We start from the raw sequence: 24,589 nt of genomic DNA, 5'->3' as shown, positions 1-24,589 counted from the left end.
GTTCCTCCACGACGTGCCAGAATAAGCTCTCCGCGTAGGCGGAAACACCGACTCTTACGGATAGATGATAAACGTTTGAGATAGTCTACTAAAGGGAGGAGGCGGGATTTTATGTACCCGCAGCCTCAGGGCTACGGGGAAACTTTTGCCCGCGGCAGACCAGATAGAATATCGTGCTCATAGACCCGAAAGGGATCCAGATAGTACGTTAAATTGATTCTTATTATTATTATTAAAAGACCATTACCGAGTAAGCAAGTGGTGTCTTGGTCGTTCTAGCGAATCTTGTCCTGTCCGCTTCGGTCAATTACCCTTCCAAAACATCTTCATCATCAACTGGCTCGAAAAGTCCCTAAATTCCAATCAGTCGGCATCTCGTGCCCGCTTTCTTCTCCGCTCTTGCGGCACTAGACCTTCATCCACTGCGTCCACTCCCCACCGCTCGATGATCTTGTCCTGCGCGAAATACAGCCACGGCACCCCGTACTCGTCGTCGACCCACTGCAGCCGTCGAACCGTTCCGGCGGAGAAATGGCCCGGTCCTATTTTCCGCAACAGGGCGCCGGAATCTAGGCTGAATATGGCGACCGTTCCGGCGGTATCATTGCCAGACGCGACCAGGCCGAGCTCCTCGTGTACCGCGATGCGGAGCTGCGGGTCGGATTCGTTGCTGTATTGTGGAAATGTGACGACTGGTGAGGCTAGTTGTCCGGTGTCTGCTAGTCTATCCCACTGGAACACCTTAGCATTGTCCGTCCACTTCACTACGTTGATGGCGGATTCATTCACCGCATGAGGTGGAAGCATGCGCGTGTCATACATTGCTAGGTGACTTTTGAGGCCCGCTGCGATGATGCTGTATTCGTTTCGTCCCCGCTTCAAATCCACGATCGAGGAGCCGTGAGAAAAGAGCTGGATGTGAGGGTGTGGGAGGCGAGTGTCCGTGACAAGGATATTGCCGGCACGAGTCCCGCAAGCCACTTTGCTGGAGTCGAGGAAGCAGAAGGCAAGGATGTCACTCGTCCGGGAGGTGATTTTAAGGGCTGCGTCTAAACGGTGGCCGTCAAGTTGTCCCGCGGTAAGCAGACTTCCTGCCCTTCTCTGCCCTGAAAAGATTGCGCCGAAATAACGGTCTCCTCTCGCGTCGGTGTACGTCTCGATGGTATGAATATCCGGAAACTTCGATCTTTGGACAGGGTGATCCACGATTCTCAGTACCGGAAGGCCGGAAGCCTCGTTATCGTAAATGGCAATAGCGGCGGAAAGATACTCCAATGAGTCCAACGCAACCCCTCCGGAGGAAAGCCCGGAGTAGATCACGCTGTCGTCGTTGGTGGTGATTGACCAGCCGGGGGCAAACACCTTCAGACTCTGTTGCTCAAAGGTAGAATTTCGGAGCGTCAGGTTTTGGGAACTTCCTATCCATACGTTCGCTTTATGATCGATCGTGCTGATGACAACGTGAAAATCTTCCACCGGGCGCATCATGGTAGAAAGCTTTTGACGGACTAGATTCTGAGCCAGCCAGCTGGTACGAGAAGCATTGAAAGATCCAGTCACTTCTTCCCTCAACGTTGCCGAGTGGTCTAGTCGGATCTTTCGAATTAGGTGTTTCCTAGCATCTCTATGTTCGCGCGCTTTCTTCTGTGCCTACAGGTCATATAAGCACTTGATCCAATACGGTATACAATTCAATGAAATGGCGGCGTCCCCCCACAAACAAATGACCGGAGCAGAGAATAATGCATACTGGGCGGAGGACATTATATGCATTTAAATATGAAGCAAATAAACTGAAAGAAAGCATGCTCGCCCACCTCTGCTTTCAATGCATTCTGCCGAATGATGTCGGAGCTGTACTTCTGGCTGGCTGGAAGTGCATCGTCGGAATCGACCTTAAACCATCGGTTTCGCGATTCATCTTTATCGGTCAGCGGATTTATAGACAACGGCGGCCGGTAATCGCACCGAAATAGTAGCCAGGTATTTGAGACATCGGGATTGTGGACAAGAGCGAATGGATAGGTGCAGACTCGATGATGAAATCTGAGCAGGAGCTTGAAGAGAAGAGAGGTAGGTTCGGGCTTCAAAAGCTAGAGTGCCAAACAGTTTGGCGACAACAAAAAGAAATAAATAGTGATTCCAGACACTCTATAACTTAGAGAAGTCCACTGCTGTTGCCTAACAAACAGCAAAGGTCGTATCTTTTGACAGAACCATGGCTGGACGAACGGCGAGTTGCATAGGTATTGGTTTTCAGGCGCCTCAGGTTGAATATAGATTCATTCATCAGATGGGATATTGATAGTTATCTCTTTATTTAAAGAGTTTTCTTGCGCATCTGGGAGCACACATTATTTCATCATTACAGAACTGAAGCTTTTGCAGAATCCAGGCTGTCACTCCGCGATGATGTAGGTGCAGGGGCATCGAAATCTTCAGCCACCTGAATTCTGTCACCATCCTCTGCATGTGAAGGGGCACTACAAACACCTGTCATCCTCAGACAAGAGAGATTCTCCACCAAGAATTTACGAATCCATTCGTGGACAGAAGCGTGTCCAAACCTTTCCACTTTGCCGAATTCTATATGGGGCCTGGTAATATGGTTTACAATCTGGCAGCTAGGGAACCACAAAGAGGGTTTAATGTGCTCTCTCAACGCAATTTGAGTGATGGATGAGAACTGATGATGTTCATTGAACTGCCATATGTTCACTAATAACCGAGCCATCCGCACGATAGCGAAGTGCCTTCCCATCCATCAGCCCATTGACGTCGCATTCACCTACGGATCGGTTCTCTGATCCAGATATACCGGCGTGTTCTCCAGCGGACGACTCGCGGAGTATATACAACATCTGCCCACCAACTATGCCGCAGATCCCATCCCCAACCTCCGTCGTCGCGGGACCGATCCCCCATTAATCCTTTCCTAGTGCGGAACAGCCGCCGGTTCCACGCTGTGCACACCATCGAGAAGCGCATATGATGCCGTCGCTGAAACTCGTCGAAAGGCAGCGTCGCCGAGAAATCTTTGTTCATGATCACCATGTCGAAGGACGCGCGCGGACCAGACCGTACTCGGGGGTTCGGTACGCGTCGCCGACCAGCGTGTAGAGCCACGGCTTCGCGGACGGAGATTCCGGTCGGATACGCCGCGGTGCCATTTTTTGGTTCCCACGCATTGAGCGTCGCGCTGACGTTATCCTGGGACTCGCAAACTTCATAGGTCTCGGACATGACGTCGACATCGAAGGAATCGACGAAGAGCGTGTGGTCTGTCACTGAAGCGTCCCCCATATGGTCCAGGCTTGCACGGTACAGACGCTGATAATTCGCCACTCTTTGGCTATCTTTTTAAGTTCTCTCGAAGGTGGTGTCCCCGTCCCAGTGCGATACAAACGACGGCCATCTTTCCCAATACTACAATACGGCCCCTTACGTACCAGCCTTAGAATTGAGGGCGACAAAAAATCTAACAGCCAGTATTGGGCGATGAATAAGCATCTGTTACGTGTATCGTCATAAGTTGTGCAAATAATGCTATCAAACTTATCATGGAACGGAAAAGGAGGCTAATTTCTTGGCAGAAGCTGATTGGCTTTCATGTTATATAATTGGTCAACTGAGAGGGCTTGCGACTACTGTGTAAGCCACTAACTGCTCGAACGCCGGCAGCCGACATTATTATTGCATGACTTTGTTCGTCTCCTCAACTTTGATGCTTCCAATAGAAATTATAGAAATTAGTTAGTATCTATCTAACTAGTTAGAGCTGGCATAGCAATCTTTAGAGGCGTAACTGCTAACTAATCACGTCATTGATCATATTATTCAACCAATTGCCAGGGGATGCATCCGCCTCTTCATTCATATCGGTTAGAAGTGCGAGGGTTGGTCAATAGTAGAATTCAAGCCCAGACATCAGATGCATATTGTGAGCTCTAAGAGCTAGTTAAGTCTAAGAGCTAAGTAATCCACTACCTCGGAAATTGTCACACTATTGAAATGCGAACTGCTGGTCTTTGCGCATTTATTATATTTAAGAAGAGATCCTCCACGAGCCGATTCCAGGCTTCCAGTTTTGAGGGGACAGGTCGGTTTTTCCTTTAGTTAATCAGTTTGTCATCTAATTCTTACCTCAGTCGCTCATTACATACATATATTAACCATGTTTCTTACACTTCTTGCTTGCCTTACCTCTACTGCTGTGGCTGGATCTTTGATCCCGAGAGCTGGAACCAGTGTCACCATCTCCAATGGGACAGTATTTGGCTCAAGTTCAGGGGGGGTTGAGTCTTTCATGGGAATTCCGTATGCGCAACCTCCGACAGGATCATTACGTCTCAAACCACCCAAGCCACTGGCCACATCATTCGGAACCATCGACGCCATTGGAGTTCCCCAAGCCTGCCCTCAGTTCCTGGGCCAGCTTCATGCCGAAAACCTTCCTCTTGAGGTTTTGGGTCTCCTCACTTCGACCCCGATCTTCGCGGATCTTTCTAGCGTTGCCGGTGAAGATTGCTTGACTATTAATGTTCAGAGGCCAGAAGGGACTTCATATAATGCTGAACTCCCAGTTGTAATTTGGATTCATGGAGGTGGTTTTGAAATTGGTGCAACCCAAGTTTATGATGGGTCGATCTTTGTCAACCAGTCCATCAGCATGAATAATCCCGTTATTTACGTGGCCATGAATTATCGCCTTGGTGGATTTGGTTTCCTCGCTGGAAGCCAAGTGAAGGCCGATGGAAGCGCAAATCTTGGCCTCCGTGACCAAAGGCTTGCGATCCAATGGGTTCAGGATAACATTGGGGCATTCGGTGGTGATCCAACCAAAGTCACACTATGGGGTGAATCCGCAGGAGCTTTGTCCGGTACGATTCCTATCTGCAAATCCAGTGCATTCTGCTAATTGCCGTTGAATTAGTTCTTGACCATACCATCATCAACGGAGGCGATATTAGCTACAATGGAAAGCCACTTTTCCGCGCCGCTATCATGGTAGGTTACAATCTCAGTCGATATTCCAATCCTGAGCTTATCTATTGCTAGCAATCCGGTTCGGTTTGGCCAGCACTCCCTGTGGATAGTGATAAATCCCAGGCAATTTTCGATCAAGTTGTCGAAAGTGCTGGGTGCGCTAATGCTGCGGACAGCCTGGCTTGTCTGCGTGGATTGTCATACGATGACTTCCTCAGCGCCGTAACTTCGGTTCCAAACTTCGTTGACTCCAGCAGTGTCAACCTTTCCTACCTTCCCAGGCCTGATCCAAGTGACGATTTCTTCCCGGTGTCTCCAGAGACTGCCATCCGATCTGGCGCTTACGCCAAAGTCCCGCTCATCATTGGAGACGTGAAAGATGAAGGAACACTATTTTCTCTTCCGCAAACGGATCTTTCAACAACGCAGCAACTCATTTCCTATTTGAAGAGTTACTTTCCTCTTGCCTCGACCCTCCAGGTTGCTGGTCTTGCCGCAATATATCCGGATGAACCAGAGGATGGGTCCCCATATGATACCGGCTCTGCCAACCAAATCTATCCCCAATTCAAGCGCCTGGCGTCCATCATCGGCGATCTCTTTTTCGATTTGGCTCGAAGGTCATATCTCACTAGTGTTTCCTACACCGTCAAGACTTGGACCTATCTCGACACCAGCCTGTATGGGTTGCCTGTTTTGGGCACTTTCCATGTGTCGGACTTGTTCCAAATTTTCTTCGACGTTCCAGACGCGGTGGCAGGATCCAACATGCGAAAATACTTCATCTCTTTCATCAACACGTTAGATCCGAACTCTTACAACAGCGCCACCGGTCTCACCTCCTGGCCCCAGTACTCCTTGATTCTCCCGAAGATGATGAACTTCTCGGCAACGACTACGTCCCTTACATGGGACACGTATAGGCCAATTAACTTTTTATATATCACTACACAGCTATCAAGCTTCAGGTTATAAAGGCTCTGTTGTGGCCGGCAGAAAACATTGGAATTGAGTCAATTTGCAGACGAAGAACCCGGTGGTGTGTCTTAACCGGACAAACTGTATTATTATTTGATCTCTAACTATTCTTCGTCCTATGCATATTGATACGATGAACCGCGTTTCTTTGATCCCCAGTTCTCGACCGCCGTATATTAGAGTTCGCCCTTTTTTTAATTAGGTTACTCCTTATAGTTATAAAATGGAGTTAAGGGAGGACAGCGTCATAGACTTGTGATTTGCTTTTATGTATTACTATTCAAGTACAGAATGGTCCCAGCGTTGAGTATTCATTGTTTATAACATTATTAGTGTTAGCGGAGTCGACATAGAGGTCAAAGACATTCCCACGCAGAATATTCTTAACAATATTACCAGACCCAACAGATGTTGGGCTATCAATCAGCAATATTCCTAAGCCAGATGAAGATAACTTAAATACATAATTAGGAGAAGACTGAGAGTCCCAATTAGGACTAGCCCAGGGTTAGAGGGCAGTGAAAGGAATGTTAGGTGGCTAGAAACCAAAAGGGGCATCCTGCGACAGAAGTAACCACGTTGCCCCTTCGAACCAACAGTGAGAAGCCCTTACTCTCCGCCATCGATGAGTGTATTAGTCTTCACTTCAGTATTGCGAGCTCCAACCACGGCAATGATTTCTCCAAAGAAACCGCAAACTTTGAAGCCGGTGGTTGAAACGCCTTTCACGGAGCGGCCAGCAGATAACACTTTGCGATGTCCTGTCTCGAACAGATCGAGGTCGTCGTTGGCTCCAGTCACACAGATCCCAGCCTCTGTGTTATTCCTTCCAAGACCGGAACACGTATTTGGGGTGGATTCTACAGGAGGGATGAGAGTAGTGCCCGATTCGATGAGTTCAAGTCCATCAGTTTCGATACTCAACTACTCAGCGTATGTATCAGTCTCAACATAAACACGATCACCACGACGTGCTTCTTCTATTGCTTTTTGAATACTCACCTGGACAGACTCGTTTAGTATTGTCCCTCCAATGAGTAGCGCTCGCAGGTCCGAGAAGAAGTACCGTATGGTGATAAGGCCAAGGATGCAATGACGAGCAGCGGAGCGAAAAGAAATTGAGGTATTTTGGCAGTCGAGTATGGCTTCTGACCCTGTGCTGCCTCTGGATTGCAGCAGCTTAGACACTGGAGAAAGAAGTCAGCTTGATAAGGCGGATGATGGAATGGGAAACCTATTTCAGCTGAACGCCATATCTGGAATGAGTATCACAAGCCTAAGCCTAAGCCTTCTCCTTGGCCAGATCGAGTTAGTTTGACGATATTCCACAATGCCATAACACATCATAATCCATATCTTCCATTGAAGCTTCAGTCGGATCGAAAAGTTCATTCCAACTGGCTTCCCATCGAGCCATTTCAACCTTAACAAAGGTCAAGAATCAATATTCTGATGAGATGTACAGTCGGGTTATCATTTTACGCCATGGGGCAGTTAAAAGGAAGTTTCTCTACTTGATTAGATCTTTCTTCCAGCCAATGCTTCAACTGAATGTTGGCAAGTTGTTGTACTTTGTTAATCACCAGGAGTGTTTGGACTGTACCGTCCTGCAGGCTCCACTAGGAAGTATTTGTCGCATTTCGCGTGGGTGATGATTAAGCACGTTGGCTGCTTTAGCTCAGTTGCTGTAGAGTCATAACGCAAGTTGGTCTTGACGATTCCCATTGTTCCCCAAAAAGGAGATGTAGCTAGCAAAACAGTTGAAGATAACTAGTTAAATACAAGGGAAAACACTAAGCTGTCCGAAATAGGCCTAGCCTAGGGGTAATGGGCAGTGAAAGAAAAGTTAGGGCAGTAGAAACCAACAGGGGCATCTTGCGACAGTATTATTGTAGCAGGCATGTTACCAAGGGTGTAAATCTGTTGGAAATCAGAGGTTATTGCTTAGTCATCGCGCTAGATTTATTTCCTTGTTATTTATCTTACATAAGCTCGGGTATATCTACCTTGCGATGTATCCCACAGCTTACACAATACATGCATCTCACTCCCTCTGCCGGAGAACCTATTGCTTCCGTGATTGATTGACACGTCTAAACCAATCAACAAAATCTGAATACCCTAAATCGGACCAGGTACCAGAGGGAAGCCAGAGAGCAGAAACAGCGTATTCGGTATTAACTGTAGACCGTAGAGACTCAGTTGTCTTGAGTATTTGAGCGATTGGTAGAACGAGAAGGTTTAAAATAGAACACTCTTGAATTACTCCTTCAGCTGTTCAGTATAATGCGGCGGAGGAGCATCACTGCTGCTTGCCGCTTCGCTCGTTTTGGGATGAGAAATGAAACCCCCAAATTCAAATTCTGCTTCCAATTTCTGCCAGTAAATCGAGGAAAGCGGAGGATTATTCCCGTACGATGCAGTCACCTTCCTAAAGTATTCCTGCAATACCTCTAGAGGGCCGCGGAAGTCAATATGGGCAATCATATGATCCCCGACAATCGCTGCACCAAACGGTCCCTTCGCAGGCGAGAAGCCGTAGCCGCCCTAGATGAGCCCATTAGCTAGGAGGCCACAAGAGGTTGGACGGACAAACTAACATATGATTTGACGACATCACCACGAAGTGTGGTCTTGAACATAACCCTGACGGCATCAGGATCGGTGTGGAAAGTGTCTGCATGGAGTTTGATAAGCCTTTTGGCGTATTGTGACTTTGACGGCCCGGATTGGATTTGCGAGCAGTAGATGTGATATACCGGCATCGTTTCACTTATCCTGCGTCAGTGGAGATATCGCTAGAGGCCTGGGAGAAATTTCGGAAGATTTCGAAGTGCTCTTCAATGAACGAAAGACTGCGAGACGGACCGGCTGTCTATACTTAAGCACTCTATGCTGTTGCAAAAGTACCCCTGCCGTACGGTACCAATGTGTCGGAAACCGGAGGTTTATTACTTAGTCATCACACAAGATTTCTGTCGCAGACCAAGGTATAATATATAGGAGCCTAAGGCTACAAACGACGGTGGTGGTGGTTGAGTAATTGCGGGACCACCCGAAAGTCGAGATAATGCTTCTAATGGAGAAGATGTCAGCAGAGTTTGGTGCCTGTACAAATGGTGTCGTCAGGGCGAGTGGTAGTGGTGTCTCCGCTGTGCGTCCGATTATTGTGGTAGTTGTGGTGAGCAACAAGGCGAACTCGTCGGGCTTGTTGTTATGGTAGTTGTGGTGAGTGACATGGCGAACTTGCTGGGCTCGTTATAGTAGTTAGTGGTGAGCGACATAGTTAGCGAAGAAAGGATGGTAGTTAATTAAGCAGCGAAAGCTTTGCCGCAGGTATAAGTAATGCGAATAGGGACACGAAGAAAATCTAATTCCATCGTAGTGCATTCCGGCACCGTGAAACATTACCATATCCATATGCGAGTTAAAGTTTTGCAACTAAGGTTAGTTAATCACTCTCTAACCCGAACTAATAAATACCGGTTGAAGCGTGAGTCTATAACTAGTTATAAGTTTTGCTAACTATTATCTCTAGGATGTCACTAGAAATGTTCAAAGTCAGAGGATGCTTGCAAGCAGGCCATTTACGTTGCTATAATTTCTTGGAATTTGCTACGGATTGATTAAACCCTGACCACGCATATTGCGCAAGTATTCCGCGAAACACGACCCGATTTGCCCATAAATGCATGTCTACATGACATAGACCGCAATAATTTGCAACAGAGCGAGAAGTTCGGATCGGACTTAGAGGGATCTATATAATAACATGAGTGAATCTACCAAATGATGGCTCCTTCGATTACTGTCTCTACTTGACCAGTCGCACCGTCGAGCGACTCAAAAGAAGTGAACACTAAGACGTGGGACAACATCATACCTTCAGAATGAGGCCTTATCTCGCCTCCCTCCCCTTTTCCGTTCTCCCCTCCGCTCTTTGCGCCTGCACCCGGCCCCAGCTTGAATCCGCCGTCACTGACTTCTTCAATTCCGCTGTCGCTCAGCGGAACACGCTCTCCACGCCCCTCTCGTCATCAGCCAAAATCACACAGAACAATCAGGTCGTGTCCTTGGCTCAAACGTCATATGCCAACCTGACCAACTTCGCCGTTCCCTGGCAGATCTCCGCTGTGGACGTCGACGCCTGTCAGATCGCGTCGATGCGCGTCCCGACCGAAGCGGGTCGCCAGCGCGCCATCCTTAGCATCCGCATGGCGCTGGACAACGCCACGGGCGCGATCGATGAGATCGAGATCGTCAATGCCCTACCAGGAAGCCACATGCTGTTCGCACCGGAGCGATTCCCTGCGGAAGCCCCCGCCGTGTGGAGCACGCCGTACCCGGCACCGGCCTTGACACGGGTGCAGCTCATCGCGATCGCGAACAGCTATGCCGAGGGCATCCAGTCCGGAGACGGGAGCGGAGTGCTCGCGGCGGCACAATGTGTGCGCAACGAGAACGGAGTGACCATGACGCAGCACTGCGAGCAGGGCCTGTCGCTGTTCCGGTACCCGATCCCGACGCGGCGATGGGTGGTGGATCGAGACTTGGGAGTGGTTCTCGGAATGTTCGCTTTCGATAAAAGTCGGAGGGCAGGGAGGAGTGAATGGTTGTATCTGCATGAATACTTCAAAGCGGAGAGTGGGAGGGCGGCGTGGATAGAGGCTGCCATGCATACTCTGTATGGGCCGTATACGGATGCTTGGGCTGGTTAGTAGTAGTGGCGTGTTTCTGGTATTTGGTTCAAATTCAAAAATAGCACCTCTACCGAGTTGTGGTCTCAGTCATCGAGTAGCGAACGGTTCATCGTAACAGTGATGATCAAGCCTTTGAGTAATTTCCGAAGCATTGGTCAGGCTCTGACTAGATGCCGGATACGATGTGATGCTTCTTCGCAGGCGGAGGGGAATATGTGCATCATTATTCCATATAAGTGAATGCACATGCTGGATGTGAGACCATTTCATAGGCTCATATGTTGTTAATTGTTTAGGCATGTCAATCAGTCACGGAAGCAATAGGTTACCTAACTGAGGTAGTGAGACGTGAGACGCTTATATTCGGTCAGAAGTAGTTTACCTTGTTAACCTCCGACAGACTGACACTAACTCTTGCCTTGCCGGACTAATAACACTCTTGGGTGATGTGGAGTTCCGTAATATGTGAAGGAACGAAGGTCCCAGCCCAGCAATATCACGATTTCTCTGTGTGGAGAAACGAATCACCAGCCAGCATTACCATAACTTCCTACCACCACAGTTACCGTTAAGTATTATCTCCTAGTCTATTATTATCTCCCTCTTTTTACCTCTTCTTTCTTTCGTTCACGCTTGATAATAGTTAGCAAATCAAAGCTTTCCAAACACCGCTCCGCCTTCTAGCATACATGTGCTACGAGGCAGTTAGCTTAGTTACCCAAGTGCCATCCTTTGCGCACACGAGACGCGAGTACACAACCCTACGCACCACGCGACAATGAACCTACTTGGACCAACTTGAAAGTTTCAATCCGGTAGCTTATGCTACGAAGGACATGATATGGAGCGAGCCGGAGGATCCGACTTGCCCTCATTCCCAATTTCCCCTGGCTATTTGTTACGAACTTACGATCCAATTATCCTAGCACGATATGATGCACGGACTAGCAAATTATATTACGCTACTCCTGACCTCTCGGCTTCCACCGTAAGAATCGAGGGTGCCTCGTAAGTGTTACCCCAGTAATTAGCAGTGCGGACCACCGCTGCCATCAACCAAGTATGTAAAGGACGGACTGCCAATTGTTGCACAGGGAAAATATAATAACTTTGCTTATCGCCAGGCCATAAGGCCACTTATCGCCCCCTCCTCAGATATCTATCCCAAGCCGTGCAGTTTGACTCGATACATTACATTTCCCCTCGGTCGTGATCCCTGGAATTCAACCCAAATCAAACATGAAGTCTTTATTCTTTTCTGCGGCACTACTAGTGACCGTCGCACTAGCTCAAGACATGGTCACTTTCCCTACCGATATCGAAGTTGACATAGTGCTTCCGCGACCGAACACAACATACCTCTATCAGTCGCCGTTCCCGCTTATATTCGCGATTCAAAATGCAAAAGTGGCTTGGGACTTTGGGTTCACATTTAGCTGGGAGCTACACAACGACATTGGCCTGAAGGACTTCGGCAGGGCGGGGGCGGGGGGGCCTTCTCTAGCAAACCCCAGCCCGCCGCCATCGGACCCGTTTATCATCGTTAACTCCACTAGGATCGACGGAAACTGGCGAGACCCTGTTACCACTTGGACGCTGGCCTGGGAGCTGAAACTGGCCACCAACTGCACGGATGAAGGCAATCGATTCAGAATTAGCGCAGGCTATGTCTTTGGTGAGGGCCGCTCTAACTTTACTACTACGGGCTCTGGCATTCCTCCAGCTATCCAAGGGGGTGGCGAGTGTCCGATCGCGGCTGGTGTCTTTGGAATCGAGGCCAACTTGACAGGCTGCCCGCATTTTGGCGACGCGGTGGGTGGCCCCGCCAACCCGTGTGCCGTTGCACTGGACGATGTTCGTATAAGTAGCATATCAGCGCAGCTACCTACGCCTACAAAAGTTGGAATCTCTACAACAGGTGAAACGACTTCAGCGACGCAATCCGTAGTCACGACGGGGACACCGGACGGCCCTCCTGCGACAGGAAGCGCGGCGATAACTGGGGCATATCTTTGGAGGGATTCTTTCTTTCTACCAATCGTGCTTTTTGGAGTGATTGGAACCGCCATGCTTATGCTGTAGAGCTATTAACTAATATAGTTGACACAGCGATTCTCGACAATGGACTGTCGTCTGTATTACAGCGCTGGAGCAAGAGATGGCAACCGGCAGATACATGGAGGAGATGGTGCCTTTCGTCTCTTGTTCTCTCCCTCTTTTTACAAGCTCTACAGACCTTGGATCATCATTTTGTAGAAGTATGAATATGTGATTGATTGATCTATCTAGGAGTATGGGAGGTCTGGAGGAATAGGAGGCCAATAATGCATCGTGATTCGACTTCTTATGAACCCAATAAAGTTACTCTCAACTAGCGCGAGTTATGAATTGATATCTTCTTCTGTTGAGACTGCTGGTACCTCTTGTACGATCCTGTCAAATACTCGTCCCCAATGAGGTCTACCCCTCGACGTAACACCCCGTCACTAGCTCTCATCAGGTTGCGGTGACCATGGTCCTTCCCCCGCCCTCCGACCTACAAGAATGGCGTCGACCCGGTTGATCTCCTCTTGGACGGCTTCGGGGGTTTCCCCTGCCAGCTCTTGATACTCCTCCCCTTTAACCGACCGGAATCGAACGTCGCCCACCATCTGCAGCAACGGTCGGGAAACGGAAAGACATTCCAATTTGAGGTCTAACAGACCGTGTAACAGGGACCGCCATATGTTTGGGTCAGCTTCTTCATCACCGTCACCGTCACCATCACCACCACCATCGTCGTTATCAGCATCTGGATCGCCGAGGGAACACTCATATAGATCAAGTTCGCGCAGCGTGGCCCGGTAGGTGCGTAGCATCGATAATAAAGTCTCCGGCCCCATAACTAGACGCCACAAGTTGATCGCTTTCAAACAGGGAAAATGGACTGTGGCGAGCTCTTCTAGTAACCAGTACGAGTCTAGGATCAGATCTGGACAGCTGAATCCCAGCCTTTCCAGCTGAGGGATGAGCTCAAGGAAACGTGGGAGCAATTGCTCAACGGACCGACGGGAGGGCAAAGAAGACCATTTGAACTCTTCGTCACTGAAGTCCGCGTCGAGATTGAGGGTTAAGAGTCGGAGGGCCGAGAGCCCCCCGTCTCGGAGAAGCGGAGGGGTGTGTGGTGGGAAATTCAGACACACGAGCGGGAGACCGTATTGATCGTCCCCTGAGCGACTTGAAGCTCTGAGACATTAGCATATGCAGGCCATCCGGGTTTCAATAGGCGACTACGAATCGGGCTTAAAGCCTCGCTGCTCTTATGCTGCAGGCATGCCTAGTTGGGATGCAGAAGACAGTTATGAATTTGCGCAAGTCACTTCCACAGTTGGGTTCAATGGCAGACATCGATGGGAGAGCTTGCACTTCACGTTCTATTCGTATCGACTGACTTCAACTGTTTATTTACACCTTTTCTGCCAATATATGAGCATGTACCCAAGGCCGGCGGTCGCAGGAATATTCTCTGACTTCTCCAGCGCCGATTCACTTCTCATTCCCTACCCTGCATCAACATCACCAAATCATGAGCTCATTGGGCATCACCGACAGCCTGAGCAAGCAGCCTAGTAGCTTTCTCAGACCTCGGCTGGAAATTGACATCAAACTTTCCAGGATGGCTCGACAACCCGGTGCTAAACACGATCGGCTGATCAATCGGCCTTCCGTCTGGACTTACAGGCTTCGAGATGTCCGTCGTTGCAATCATAGTTGCAACAGCGATCCATACGGACGCCTGGGCGAGATGCCGTCCAACACAGATCCTAATGCTGATGTTAGTAAGGAGAAAACCGTATTGGCGCGGTCGATGTTGTCTTACCTGCGGCCGAATCCGAATGGACCGACGAGGAAGGGCTCCCCATCGCCGCCCTCTTCCTTTGGCGTGTATCTATCAGGGTTGAAGATTTCAGGGTTCTTGTAAACATTCTCGTCGCGGCTCATGGCGTACGTGTTGTAGTAGACGAATGTTCTGTCATAGCAAGCGTCAGTCGGGGACTCATCACCACCACACCATCGGCTGTTCACCTACCCTGCCGGGATGAACATCCCATTGTAGGTGTCATCTTTCAGGGACTTATGCGGGATACCGATAGGTGATAGCGGCCGCCATCGAGTGGTCTCTTCAACCACATAGTCAAGATACCTCAGGTTGGGGCGGTCGGCCAGGCTTGGGAGTCGGTCTTCACCAACCACGCGGTCGAGTTCCGCCCTCGCCTTCATGAATACCTCAGGGTTTCGCATGATGTTGAGAAGGGCAACGGTTGTCGTGGCCAAAGTCTGGGCGTCGATTAGTTCACACGTTGCTAAATGTATGGACCGTGTACTTACGGTGTTTGATCCAGCGATGAACACGGATCCGGAAGCTCCTTGGATGTCCTTCATTTCAAGCTGATTGGGGATTCCCTTCTCCTCATTTTGCGTGTATTTGCTCAGGAGTGAGTAAGCAAATGATGGGTTCGCAGTTCCCTCGTCCTAGACCTTGGGTCAAACCAGCTCTTCTGTGTGCATCTCGCGACCAACTCACAAACTCCTTCTTAATAGCTGCAAAGGGGATATCATGGAGGTTTTTGATGGCCCATCGCCATTTTCGGGCGTGCTGTAGAGTGCCCGAGAAATTGAGAAACTCGGGAATGAAGCGGACTGCGACGTTCTAGTCAGAGGTGCTGATCGACTGGGGCGGCTTCGCCGTGACCTGCTTACACGGGGGCATGTAGTCAACGAGGGCAGCTCCCGGGTTTCCACCCTTTGCCGTCGCCATGTTTGCGTCGATGGCAATCTTGATGTACGGGTCATCGTCAGACCGCACAGTGACGCCAAACCCGATGCGCAAGACGATGGCAGATGCGAACCTAGACAGTGTTATTACTCCGTGCCGGTTGCCATAATATGGGCTTTGATTACCTCCGTAGAGAGAAATCCCACTCCGTGGGTCGCTTCAGAATCCGGGCTATGGCCTGTCTCGCCTCGTCTTCTTGGATGGGCCGATAATTGACGATAGCCGTCTTGGTGAAGCCATGCTGCAGCGCCGAGCGGTGAAGCTTGAAGCGCGGGCCATACGGCATAAAGGTCAGGGTGAGACCCCATCCCATGACATCAAAGAGGACGAAGCCAGGCCGGTCCTGATAGTTGGCGCCTCGCTTGTCGAGGATTTCATTGGCAACCTTCTGGCTATTCAAGACAATGGTGTGGTTGCCCAAAACATTGAAGTAAACAATGTCCGAATCTGGGTTGGTCTTAGCCGCCGTATGATAAATGTTTCCAAATGTCACCCACTGAATCGTTTGGCATATTCCATGTGCTTGAGGTGCGCATTCTCGGGGGGCAATGTTCGGAAATGGCCCAAGAGCGGCTCTGCCGGTGGTGACGGCGGTAGGGGACATGGGTATCTCTTGAAAGACCTCTTTAGGATCTGGTAAAGAACAACACCTAGCACGAGGAGTATTGCACCCACTCGTATAGGCGATTGAGCAAAGGCGGGAAGTTGATCGTTACTCAAAGTAATAGCCATGGTGTCGAACCGCTAATTGTGCAGTTAAAGTGTTTGTGAGGAGGCATCTCGGAAGTGAGACAGAAAGTAGATGCTATAGAGCCGCGAACTTAGAGATATGATAACATTGATTCGCTACTCGCTCCTTCAGATTCCTCCGATTATCCGTGATCTCGGGGCTAGGTCGACATGAAATCGACATGTAGGGACCATTGAGGCCCATCATCTCGCCGCCTCTCGGTCTATCGGCGTGCACGTCCCGGTCCGGGCCGCCAGAGCAGAGTGGAGTCTGATAGGGGAGTTGCTTGCCGCTGCTGCGTGTATTATTACGTTGTAGATAGGACAGAATCAGAGCATTGGGCCCGTCCAAGCCGATGGGGCCGGCCGGCCGGCCGGCAGGATACGAGCGGGCATAAACCATCAATCAACACATGGTGACAATTGTCATGTAAGTGAGCGCAGGACAAGCTACCTTTCTGTCGCGGCCGCCACGTGCTTGGATTTTGATCAGATAAAAGCTAGATTTGAGGGGTTTGACACGCACAAATTCAAGACATCTTTTGAGCAGCAGTCTTCTTTCTGATTCTTGCTTGTTGAGCTTTGTGTCATAGCCAAAATGGGTGACGCCTCCATCTTGACGCCATCGGTACCCAAGACCTTCGGTGCATCTGCCGCTGGGTCGCGAACAACTCCGCCGAAAGAGAATGACCCGTACAGATACCAGCTCGGCTTTGGTAACTACTTCTCCTCAGAAGCTGTGTGAGTTGAAGAACCATTCGCAGAACCGGATTTGACTTACGCCATGAAAGACCAGATGCCCTTCCAGAGCCTGGACGGAACGTGCCGCAGCGATGCCCATATGACCTATACTCAGAACAGCTTAACGGGACTCCATTTGCATCGTACCGCGACACACTCCAACATGTCTGGATGTACCGCATACGGCCCGCCGTTGCACACGCGCGGCCCCGACCCATGCCAGCAAGCCCCGATTTAAGTCCAATACGCCCTCACTTCCCGCGAGAGCATCTTGGCTGACCAGCCCCAGCTTGAAGCATGCTTCTCCCCGCAGAACCCGAACGTCCAGTTTACCCCTCTCACATACGAATGGGGTCCCCTAGAGTACCCCGAGGAGGAGGACCAGGTGACTTTCATCCACGGACTCAAGACGATAGGCGGCTGGGGCGATCCGACGCTAAAAGAGGGCTTGGCAATGCACCTGTACTCGTGCAACGCTTCGATGGAGAAGAAGGCGTTCTGCAATAACGACGGCGACTTCTTGATCTTGCCGCAGGTCGGCCGACTCGAAATCCAGACTGAGCTAGGTAGGCTTATGGTCAGGCCGGGTGAGCTGTGTGTCATCCAGGCTGGACTTCGGTGGAAGGTGTCGCTACCTGACGGTCCCTCGAGAGGATATGTGCACGAGGTGTTTGGCTCCCATTTCGAGCTTCCCGACCTCGGTGTAATCGGCTCTAATGGCCTGGCGCATCCTCGCGACTTCGAGTACCCCGTAGCTTCATTTGACATGGACCAGTCCAAGTGGGAGAGTAAGAAATCTGCACCCGAAGTATCCCAATCTGAAAACTAATGCCGTTGATAGTCACATACAAACTCGCGGGCCAGCTCTTCGCGTACAAGCAGAACCACACACCCTTTGACGTGGTGGCATGGCACGGCAGCTACGTGCCCTTCAAGTACGCCATGGAGAAGTTCGTGCCGCTCGCCTGCGCGATGAAGGAGCAGTGCGACCCGACCATCTACACCGTCCTCATCGCCAAGTCCAAGACGCCCAAGGTGGCGCTGTCAGAATTCGCCGTGTACACGGCCAAGCATATCACGGCGCTCGACACGTACCGGCCGCCCTACTACCATCGCAACATGTCGACCGAGATGCTCGGCATGATCTATGGCGAGTACCACGGGTCTGTGCGTGACGTGCAGGAGGGCTGTCTGAGCTGCGAGAATTCGTACATGCCACATGGGGATGCCTACGGGGCGTGGAAAGAAGCGACGACGAAGCAGTTGGAACATGAGGTCGCCGGCAAGGATGCTTTAAGTGAGTGATTCGTTGTCTCTACGAATGGTACACGGATGCCAATGTTAACTTTTGTGAATAGGCTTCATGTTCCACCTAAACAACCACTTTAGTCTGACCAAGTTTGCCTTGGAGAGGAACCCGACCATCAAGCGTAAGCCAAAATCCCTCAATTCAATTACTTGGCCACAAACCCTCTGACTTGAATTATCACAGAAATCCCCGGGTATGAAGGCGAGTTCTGGGACAATCTCCAAGGCCATTTCATGGACCATCTAGATGAGGTGAACACCAAGCTGGCGGCGATGGGACTTCCGGCGCTGGGACAAGGATCAGCGTAGGCACTGGAGGTTGTAGGGCCAGAATACCAGCATCTAGCAAAGAACCAGCTGTACGGAGTACTACGTAGTAGGGTGTCCATAATTCTCCCCAGATTGTTATTGTTGATGGGTTCCCTACCCTAGGAGGGAGGAGATAAGAAGGGTGCTAATATGGTAATGGCCTATCATAGCCAACCAGGTTGACAAAGACCCACTATCTAAACCATGCTACCATAGGCCCACACAACTCTGACCCGCTCACGGTGGAGTGTTAAATAGTGTCGAGTCAGATAAGGCCTAGAATACTGACATAGAGAGTGTATTGAGGGAGGTCTTGTCGCATTTCGCGTGGGTGATGATTAACCACGTTCGCTGCTTAAGCTCAGTTGCTGCAGAGTCACAACGCAAGTTGGTCTTGACGATTCCCATTGTCTCTCCCAAAAGGAGATCTAGCTGGCCAAACAGTTGAAGATAACTAAATACATGGGAAGAGACTAAGCAGTCCGAAATAGGCTTAGCCTAGGGGTAATAGGCAGTGAAAGGGATGTTAGGGCAGTAGAAACCAACAGGGGCATCTTGCGACAGGTCTTGCAAAAGTCCAATCTCTAGTAGTGGTGTTGAGTGCAGGCACCGGTCCGGGGCTGCCAAACTTCGAACGACTTCCGAGTTCAGTCCACATATTCACAGTCCTCTTTGTAGCACAAGGCAAACGTTCCATTGATACAAGCACACATGGACCGTCCAACTGGTAACAGTCAGCTCACCCCGTCCCAGGAAATGGAGATGCCGCGCCCAAAGAGGTCGGCGGTTGCCTGTAGGAGGTTCTTACCTTGTCCCCATACTCTAACGATCATTACTCATTCCATACAGATGCCGTCGTCTGCGGATGAAATGTGTGCAGCATGAAGGCCGCATTCCCTGTATTCCATGTCGTCGAGCAGGGCCAGAAGATACCAAGTCGTGGTGAGTATTGTACACCTTCAAGAAGGTAGTAGACTGATGACAGACAACAAGCGCTCTTGCTGTCAGAGGTGATACTGTGGATAGAAAGGTAAGATATTCTTTATTTACAGACATGCTATTTCCTATTAAAGGCTTACGTCGCTAGTTTCGTATCAAACGCACAAGTCCTCAAGAACCGGGGTCTATGGTAAGCAATGGATCGACAGTGTATGGTTAGTACTCTTCATGTCTGGCGACAACGCTGATGAGCCCTTTTTCAGATCGAATGAGGCGCCAATGACCTTCACAAGGTATTCCATCACCGAAAGTTTGGCGTGGCGACCTTGGGACTTACAGCACGAACAGTGACTCCATCACTAGGGTTCAGAACCTACTCTCGCCATCTGTAGCTCGGAAAGTGGAGATCTACTCTGCCACCGATATCTGGAACCTACTTCCACCCCACGAAGAGCTAATGCAAGGCTGCCGTGTCTTCTTGACAACTTGCCTTCAAGTCGGTATGTGCACAGGCGAGCAAACTTCTAACCCGACACAGTGCTAACCGCGGGATAGGCTTCATCCCCAAAGCTCTCTTCCTAGAGCAGATGACGAACGACAGGGACTCCGTCAATGCCTTTCTTCTTTTGAGCATGCTCGGCATCTCGGCTCGTTTTGCCCCGGAGCTCTGCCAACGGTTCGGTAGCAGCCAAGGAGCATCTGAGTTCTTCATTGACATTGCCCATGTCATGATCGCCGATGAGATGTGGAAGCCCAGTCTAGAGAACACACAGGCATTCTTCTTACTTGGCATGGCGGACTGGGGCAGAGCTGACCGCGAGAGGAGCGCCATCAACATGGGAATTGCCGTCAGAATGGCTGGGTTACTACGCCTCCATCGTGAAGAAACATATATTCTCCCACAGGGGGCATCCGCAGACGAAGTTGTCAACAAAGAGCGCGCGAGGAGAACATTTTGGGTCATCCAGAACCACGACAACCTATACACACAACAACATCTGCCCGTTTCGTTTGCCAAATCAGACATCACCACGCTTCTACCCGGTGAGGAGAATGACTTTGCATTTGGCCGAGTGCCCCCTGAGCGGGCTGCACTAGAGGGAACATCACCAGCGCAGCGCAAACGCTCTCTGACCTCACTTCCTACCAGGTCTCTCTTTGCGACCCTCATCCAAGCGCACGACCTTTGGGGTATGATTGCACGAGATGCCTACGGCGATACTCACGACTCGCCTACCTTGGACTCGAACCCGTGGGAGCCGAACTGCCACTACCAGCGGATCTCGGAAACTCTCCGGGACTGGGAGGATAACATCCCGGTGCAGCATAGGTGGTCTGCCTGGAACCTAAGGGGCTACAAGGCCGAGCACGTCGACCTTGCATACCTGTCCATAATAACTATCACGCGGCTAAACAACATTGTTCTCCGACGGACCTACCTCAAGAGCATCGTCGCTCAGCTGCTCCCGTCACCAAGCCGATCCGACCCGGCGCTGGCAAAATTCTGGGAGCAAATGTCCCATGAGCTCTTCACCAACGTTGCCGACCTTTATGAGGCCATCGATGTGTGGTTCTGCCTGCGCTCCGCCGATGACGGATTCCCCGCTATGCTGGCCTTTTGTACCTATATCTGCGGCTCCCTGGCCTGCTACGTGTACAAGTGGCCGCGGCTCTGCCCCAGCGTCGCCTCCTCGGCGGCCAAGATAGTTCACCGGTCGCTCGAGGTGCTCTCCACGTTTGAGGACAAGTGGCCGACGGCTTCGGAGTGGGTGGACATCCTCCGCAAAGTCATCAATCGGCCACCTTCTCAGGGCAGCCCGTTGCTGAATGAGGTCTCAACGCATGAGGCACTCCTTTCTGCATCGGTCGGCCACTCACCCGATGCCACTCGATCGCCGCAGGCCCAGAGAAACGAGCAGCCGCCAGAGATGGATCACAATATTCACCATGAGACGGCTCCCAGACGCCATGGATCGACGGCAAATATGTACGGAGAAGTCAATGATACAACTCAACAGCCAGCCCATGATGGCTTCCAGGGACCACATAACTACACCGATAATTTGCGTCTTCTCAGCGATGCGGCCGCGCACGGGACGTACCTTCATAACCATACAGCGGTGGATAGTAGGACCGCACATCCTAGTCAACAGACCATTGACGGCTCTGAAGCATTTGCTGGCTACCATGAAGACGGCTTCGGGACGCTGCCTTCCCCCGAATCGACCACAGCCGCACTTCTCCGAGAACCGTTTGATAACGACTTTGCCGATATTGTACAAGGTTATGTCAACCTAGGCTGGACTGGATGGCGACCATGATTGGGAAAAACATGGAAACTAGGAAGCTTCAATGGCTGGTCATTATCACTCTGCAGCTATGTACGGGGATCATGACCGCCCCCATCCAGCCTTCAATCCAGCATCCGCCTCTTCCAGTGTTACTACATCACCATACTTGGCGCCGACATCCATGAGATTCGCCCAGTGCGTCTCTTCGCCGCGATCACCGCACCCATCAGCCACCACCATGGCCCGGAAACCAGCCTGCATCGCGTCCAGCGCTGCGGCTCTGACGGATCCGCTCGTCATATACCCAGCGATCACGAGGGTGTCTACCCCCAAGGCCGTCAGCTGCGTGGCCAAGTTCGTACCGAAGAATGGTGAGGGGTATTTCTTTGCCAGAACTAGGTCACTCGGCGCCGGTTGTAGGGCGGGCCGGTTGTGAGGTACACCGCTGAGACGCTCGGGATTTCGGCTGGAGAATAAGGAGGCGTGGCCAGTCTTCTGGGCTTGGAGGCCGGCATCGCGAAGATCGGGGTGAGTATATAGCGTCTGGGCGTAGATGATGGGGAGGTCGTCCGGCTCCCCGGCCTTATTCGTGATGCCAGTCTTGCGGGCGGCTCGCAGGAGGGCGGCGATGGTTGTCGAGGACCGCTCGACTGTCTCGGGACTTAGACACAGTGGTGACGACGGGGCGAAATAGGCTTCGCAGACGTCGACAAACAAGATGGCCGGGCATGCTCCGAAGCCGAGGCGCTTCGTTCGGGACGGGTCACCGCATTCTTTTGCGTACGCTGGATGGAATGAAGGGTTGATAGCCGAGGACATCGTTTACTGCCACTGAGGCTGAGATGATTCGGATAATTTACCTTGAACACATCTATGATAGCACAGCTTGGGACTCGATTTTTCCCTCTCTTAACTCACAACTCATGATTTATTGATATCAATTGCCGTCCAGGGTGTACTTCGAAACTCTATTCGTCTGTTAGTCTAGGGCATTCTGGTAATTTTTGCCTGTTGCGCGCAATTACCTACACGATGCAACTCGAGGCCGATGTGCCGGTTCCGGCAGCTTATCTCACTACTCTACCCCATAACCCCGGCCCATATCGTGCCGGAACCCACGCCAGTCTCCACGACCCCAGCAATCGGGCTCCATATCAGATAACACTACCAGTACCGGCACAAATAGTGAGATGGCCTCACCCGCTCTGGGAGAGAATTGGCGAGGTTGACGGGTCGTACTCAGTGCCCAGCTCCCGAGCGATCACAGCACAGGCGTCATGCACCAACTGCTGTCCAATTTGGTGGATTCTATTTGCCGGGCAGTGGTCAGCAAAATGAAAAGATCCTAGCATACCGCAGCGTTCATACGCAGATGTGCCTAGTTATGACGCAGGTAATGTGAACTCACCCAGCTAGAACAAGAATCGAGTGCGTAGCGCCTTTGTAGGTCTTTGTCTCGACCTCAACGCCTGCTTTGCGCAAAAGCTCAGCATACCTAAGCCCCTCGGGCGCGAGCAAGTCGCACTCGGCAATGGCGACGAATGTCTTAGGGCTCAATGCCAGCGTCTCTGGCGGCGCGAAGCACGGCGAGACGTCCCAATTGGCCCGGTCCGATGGATTCGGGAGGTACCGGTCCTGGTACCAGGTCATGCGCCCGGGAGTGAGGAACGGCGAGTGTTGCGTAGTTGCCCACGCCGTGTTCACCGTCGCCGTACAGTCTATTACGGGGCAGATGAGGAGCTGGAATACGGGTGCTGGAGATAGCTTCGCAAGGCCAGCCTTGAGGGACATGACTGCAGCAAGATTGCCGCCGCTATGACTGAGGATCAGCCATTGGGTCATGAGAGAGATAGAAGATGGTTTGACGTACGCTGAACATCCTCCCAGGACCAGGCGTGAAATGTCGATGGAGAGCGTAGCTGCATTATTTCTTATCCACTGAAAACCCCAGAACGAGTCTTCTAGGGCAGCTGGGTACACATCTTCGGGTGCATGGCGATAATTGACAGAGATGGCCATGCATCGCGTATCTGGGGACTAGTTAATCCATTGTGTTCTCTCTAGCCGTCTCTCATGTCCAGACTCACATCGACAAACATGGCTCAAGAAGCCATTATCACTCCCCAAACCACCATTCACCCATCCGCCGCCGTGATACCACACCATGCACGGCCATCCTTTGGCCGGCGCCTCGCCCTCCGGCACGAACACGCGGAGCTGCACGTTTCCGAGGACCTTGTCGAAGCACTGGCCGACGTCGACGAGCTTTGGCTGTGCGTGTGCCAATGCCGAAGGCTTGTTGCGATTTTCAGGGTCCCATGGCTTCGATTCTAAAGGCTCGACGTATTGGACGAGTGAGTCGTGGAGGGTTACGTATTCAGGGTCTAGGATGGGACGGATGGACGGTTGGAGGGGCTGGCGAATCTGCCCTGCTTGCGATGCCATGCTGGCTGGTCCTTGGCAATATCTTTGAGTCGAATTATCGTTCGAAAGATTTTTGAAGGCGTCGGTATAGAGGCTCGAGGAATATATTGACTTCAAATATATATGAGAGAGAGAGAACCCAAGATTTATTATAAATGTACGCGTTGAGCCCCACTACCATTCAAGGGAATACAGAGCATTGGTGGATATCGTGGGCCTCCAGAGACCGGCATATTTACAACAACCGGCAGGCAATTCTGTCAAGGAATAATGCAGTCCACGCATCTATTATTAGCCATCCATCCATCTACTAGTTACCACAAAATTAAATCTATTACTTAGAACTTGGACACTTCCGCTACTCCCAA

The 24,589-nt window shown here is 50.9% G+C and overlaps 11 protein-coding genes across 11 annotated transcripts; 5 read left to right on the top strand and 6 right to left on the bottom strand.

Moving 5' to 3' along the window:
- Positions 1-196: 196 nt before the first annotated feature.
- Positions 197-2,363, bottom strand: P152DRAFT_516408 (uncharacterized protein). Its single transcript, XM_033682947.1, has 3 exons — positions 1,969-2,363; positions 1,818-1,921; positions 197-1,650 (listed from the first exon to the last, which is right to left on the bottom strand). The coding sequence occupies exons 1-3, from the start codon at positions 1,994-1,996 to the stop codon at positions 364-366; spliced, it is 1,419 nt and encodes a 472-aa protein (XP_033531635.1). The 5' UTR covers positions 1,997-2,363; the 3' UTR covers positions 197-363.
- Positions 2,364-2,718: 355 nt separating this feature from the next.
- On the bottom strand, positions 2,719-3,517 carry P152DRAFT_461081 (uncharacterized protein). Its single transcript, XM_033680042.1, has one exon. The coding sequence runs from the start codon at positions 3,301-3,303 to the stop codon at positions 2,785-2,787; it is 519 nt and encodes a 172-aa protein (XP_033531634.1). The 5' UTR covers positions 3,304-3,517; the 3' UTR covers positions 2,719-2,784.
- Positions 3,518-4,091: 574 nt separating this feature from the next.
- Positions 4,092-6,160, top strand: P152DRAFT_484330 (alpha/beta-hydrolase). The gene is made up of 3 exons (XM_033681999.1): positions 4,092-4,880; positions 4,934-5,007; positions 5,059-6,160. The coding sequence occupies exons 1-3, from the start codon at positions 4,175-4,177 to the stop codon at positions 5,959-5,961; spliced, it is 1,683 nt and encodes a 560-aa protein (XP_033531633.1). The 5' UTR covers positions 4,092-4,174; the 3' UTR covers positions 5,962-6,160.
- Positions 6,161-8,087: 1,927 nt separating this feature from the next.
- P152DRAFT_516404 (uncharacterized protein) lies at positions 8,088-8,825 on the bottom strand. Its single transcript, XM_033682946.1, has 2 exons — positions 8,565-8,825; positions 8,088-8,511 (listed from the first exon to the last, which is right to left on the bottom strand). Exons 1-2 carry the CDS (start codon positions 8,727-8,729, stop codon positions 8,227-8,229), a joined length of 450 nt encoding a protein of 149 aa, XP_033531632.1. The 5' UTR covers positions 8,730-8,825; the 3' UTR covers positions 8,088-8,226.
- A 794-nt stretch (positions 8,826-9,619) lies between these two features.
- Positions 9,620-10,682, top strand: P152DRAFT_493761 (uncharacterized protein; the record flags this gene model as incomplete). The annotated part of the gene is made up of 1 exon (XM_033682209.1): positions 9,620-10,682. Exon 1 carries the CDS (start codon positions 9,855-9,857, stop codon positions 10,680-10,682), a length of 828 nt encoding a protein of 275 aa, XP_033531631.1. The 5' UTR covers positions 9,620-9,854.
- Positions 10,683-11,757: 1,075 nt separating this feature from the next.
- Positions 11,758-12,971, top strand: P152DRAFT_461078 (uncharacterized protein). Its single transcript, XM_033680041.1, has one exon. The coding sequence runs from the start codon at positions 11,904-11,906 to the stop codon at positions 12,744-12,746; it is 843 nt and encodes a 280-aa protein (XP_033531630.1). The 5' UTR covers positions 11,758-11,903; the 3' UTR covers positions 12,747-12,971.
- A 1,100-nt stretch (positions 12,972-14,071) lies between these two features.
- On the bottom strand, positions 14,072-16,603 carry P152DRAFT_441091 (cytochrome P450). Its single transcript, XM_033677691.1, has 8 exons — positions 15,978-16,603; positions 15,606-15,927; positions 15,405-15,553; positions 15,229-15,344; positions 15,033-15,176; positions 14,734-14,981; positions 14,524-14,673; positions 14,072-14,467 (listed from the first exon to the last, which is right to left on the bottom strand). Exons 1-8 carry the CDS (start codon positions 16,210-16,212, stop codon positions 14,236-14,238), a joined length of 1,596 nt encoding a protein of 531 aa, XP_033531629.1. The 5' UTR covers positions 16,213-16,603; the 3' UTR covers positions 14,072-14,235.
- Positions 16,604-16,710: 107 nt separating this feature from the next.
- P152DRAFT_145281 (putative homogentisate 1,2-dioxygenase) lies at positions 16,711-18,972 on the top strand. Its single transcript, XM_033673892.1, has 6 exons — positions 16,711-16,950; positions 17,001-17,188; positions 17,247-17,738; positions 17,792-18,247; positions 18,309-18,380; positions 18,443-18,972. The coding sequence occupies exons 1-6, from the start codon at positions 16,808-16,810 to the stop codon at positions 18,565-18,567; spliced, it is 1,476 nt and encodes a 491-aa protein (XP_033531628.1). The 5' UTR covers positions 16,711-16,807; the 3' UTR covers positions 18,568-18,972.
- Positions 18,973-19,543: 571 nt separating this feature from the next.
- On the top strand, positions 19,544-21,862 carry P152DRAFT_145483 (uncharacterized protein). Its single transcript, XM_033673893.1, has 5 exons — positions 19,544-19,597; positions 19,655-19,716; positions 19,770-19,799; positions 19,855-20,006; positions 20,062-21,862. Exons 2-5 carry the CDS (start codon positions 19,694-19,696, stop codon positions 21,825-21,827), a joined length of 1,971 nt encoding a protein of 656 aa, XP_033531627.1. The 5' UTR covers positions 19,544-19,597; positions 19,655-19,693; the 3' UTR covers positions 21,828-21,862.
- P152DRAFT_461073 (Isochorismatase hydrolase) lies at positions 21,612-22,928 on the bottom strand. The gene is made up of 2 exons (XM_033680040.1): positions 22,823-22,928; positions 21,612-22,765 (listed from the first exon to the last, which is right to left on the bottom strand). The coding sequence occupies exon 2, from the start codon at positions 22,614-22,616 to the stop codon at positions 21,897-21,899; it is 720 nt and encodes a 239-aa protein (XP_033531626.1). The 5' UTR covers positions 22,617-22,765; positions 22,823-22,928; the 3' UTR covers positions 21,612-21,896.
- Positions 22,664-24,385, bottom strand: P152DRAFT_461071 (uncharacterized protein). The gene is made up of 5 exons (XM_033680039.1): positions 23,885-24,385; positions 23,668-23,827; positions 23,206-23,610; positions 22,827-23,105; positions 22,664-22,765 (listed from the first exon to the last, which is right to left on the bottom strand). The coding sequence occupies exons 1-4, from the start codon at positions 24,240-24,242 to the stop codon at positions 22,994-22,996; spliced, it is 1,035 nt and encodes a 344-aa protein (XP_033531625.1). The 5' UTR covers positions 24,243-24,385; the 3' UTR covers positions 22,664-22,765; positions 22,827-22,993.
- Between the last annotated feature and the right edge of the window lie 204 nt (positions 24,386-24,589).

Source organism: Eremomyces bilateralis (genome assembly GCF_010015585.1).
Source record: "Eremomyces bilateralis CBS 781.70 unplaced genomic scaffold P152scaffold_21, whole genome shotgun sequence".
In the NCBI taxonomy this organism is placed as follows: Eukaryota; Fungi; Ascomycota; class Dothideomycetes; order Eremomycetales; family Eremomycetaceae; genus Eremomyces; species Eremomyces bilateralis.
Note: the sequence above shows the minus strand (reverse complement) of the source record. Positions and strands in the feature narration are given on the sequence as shown.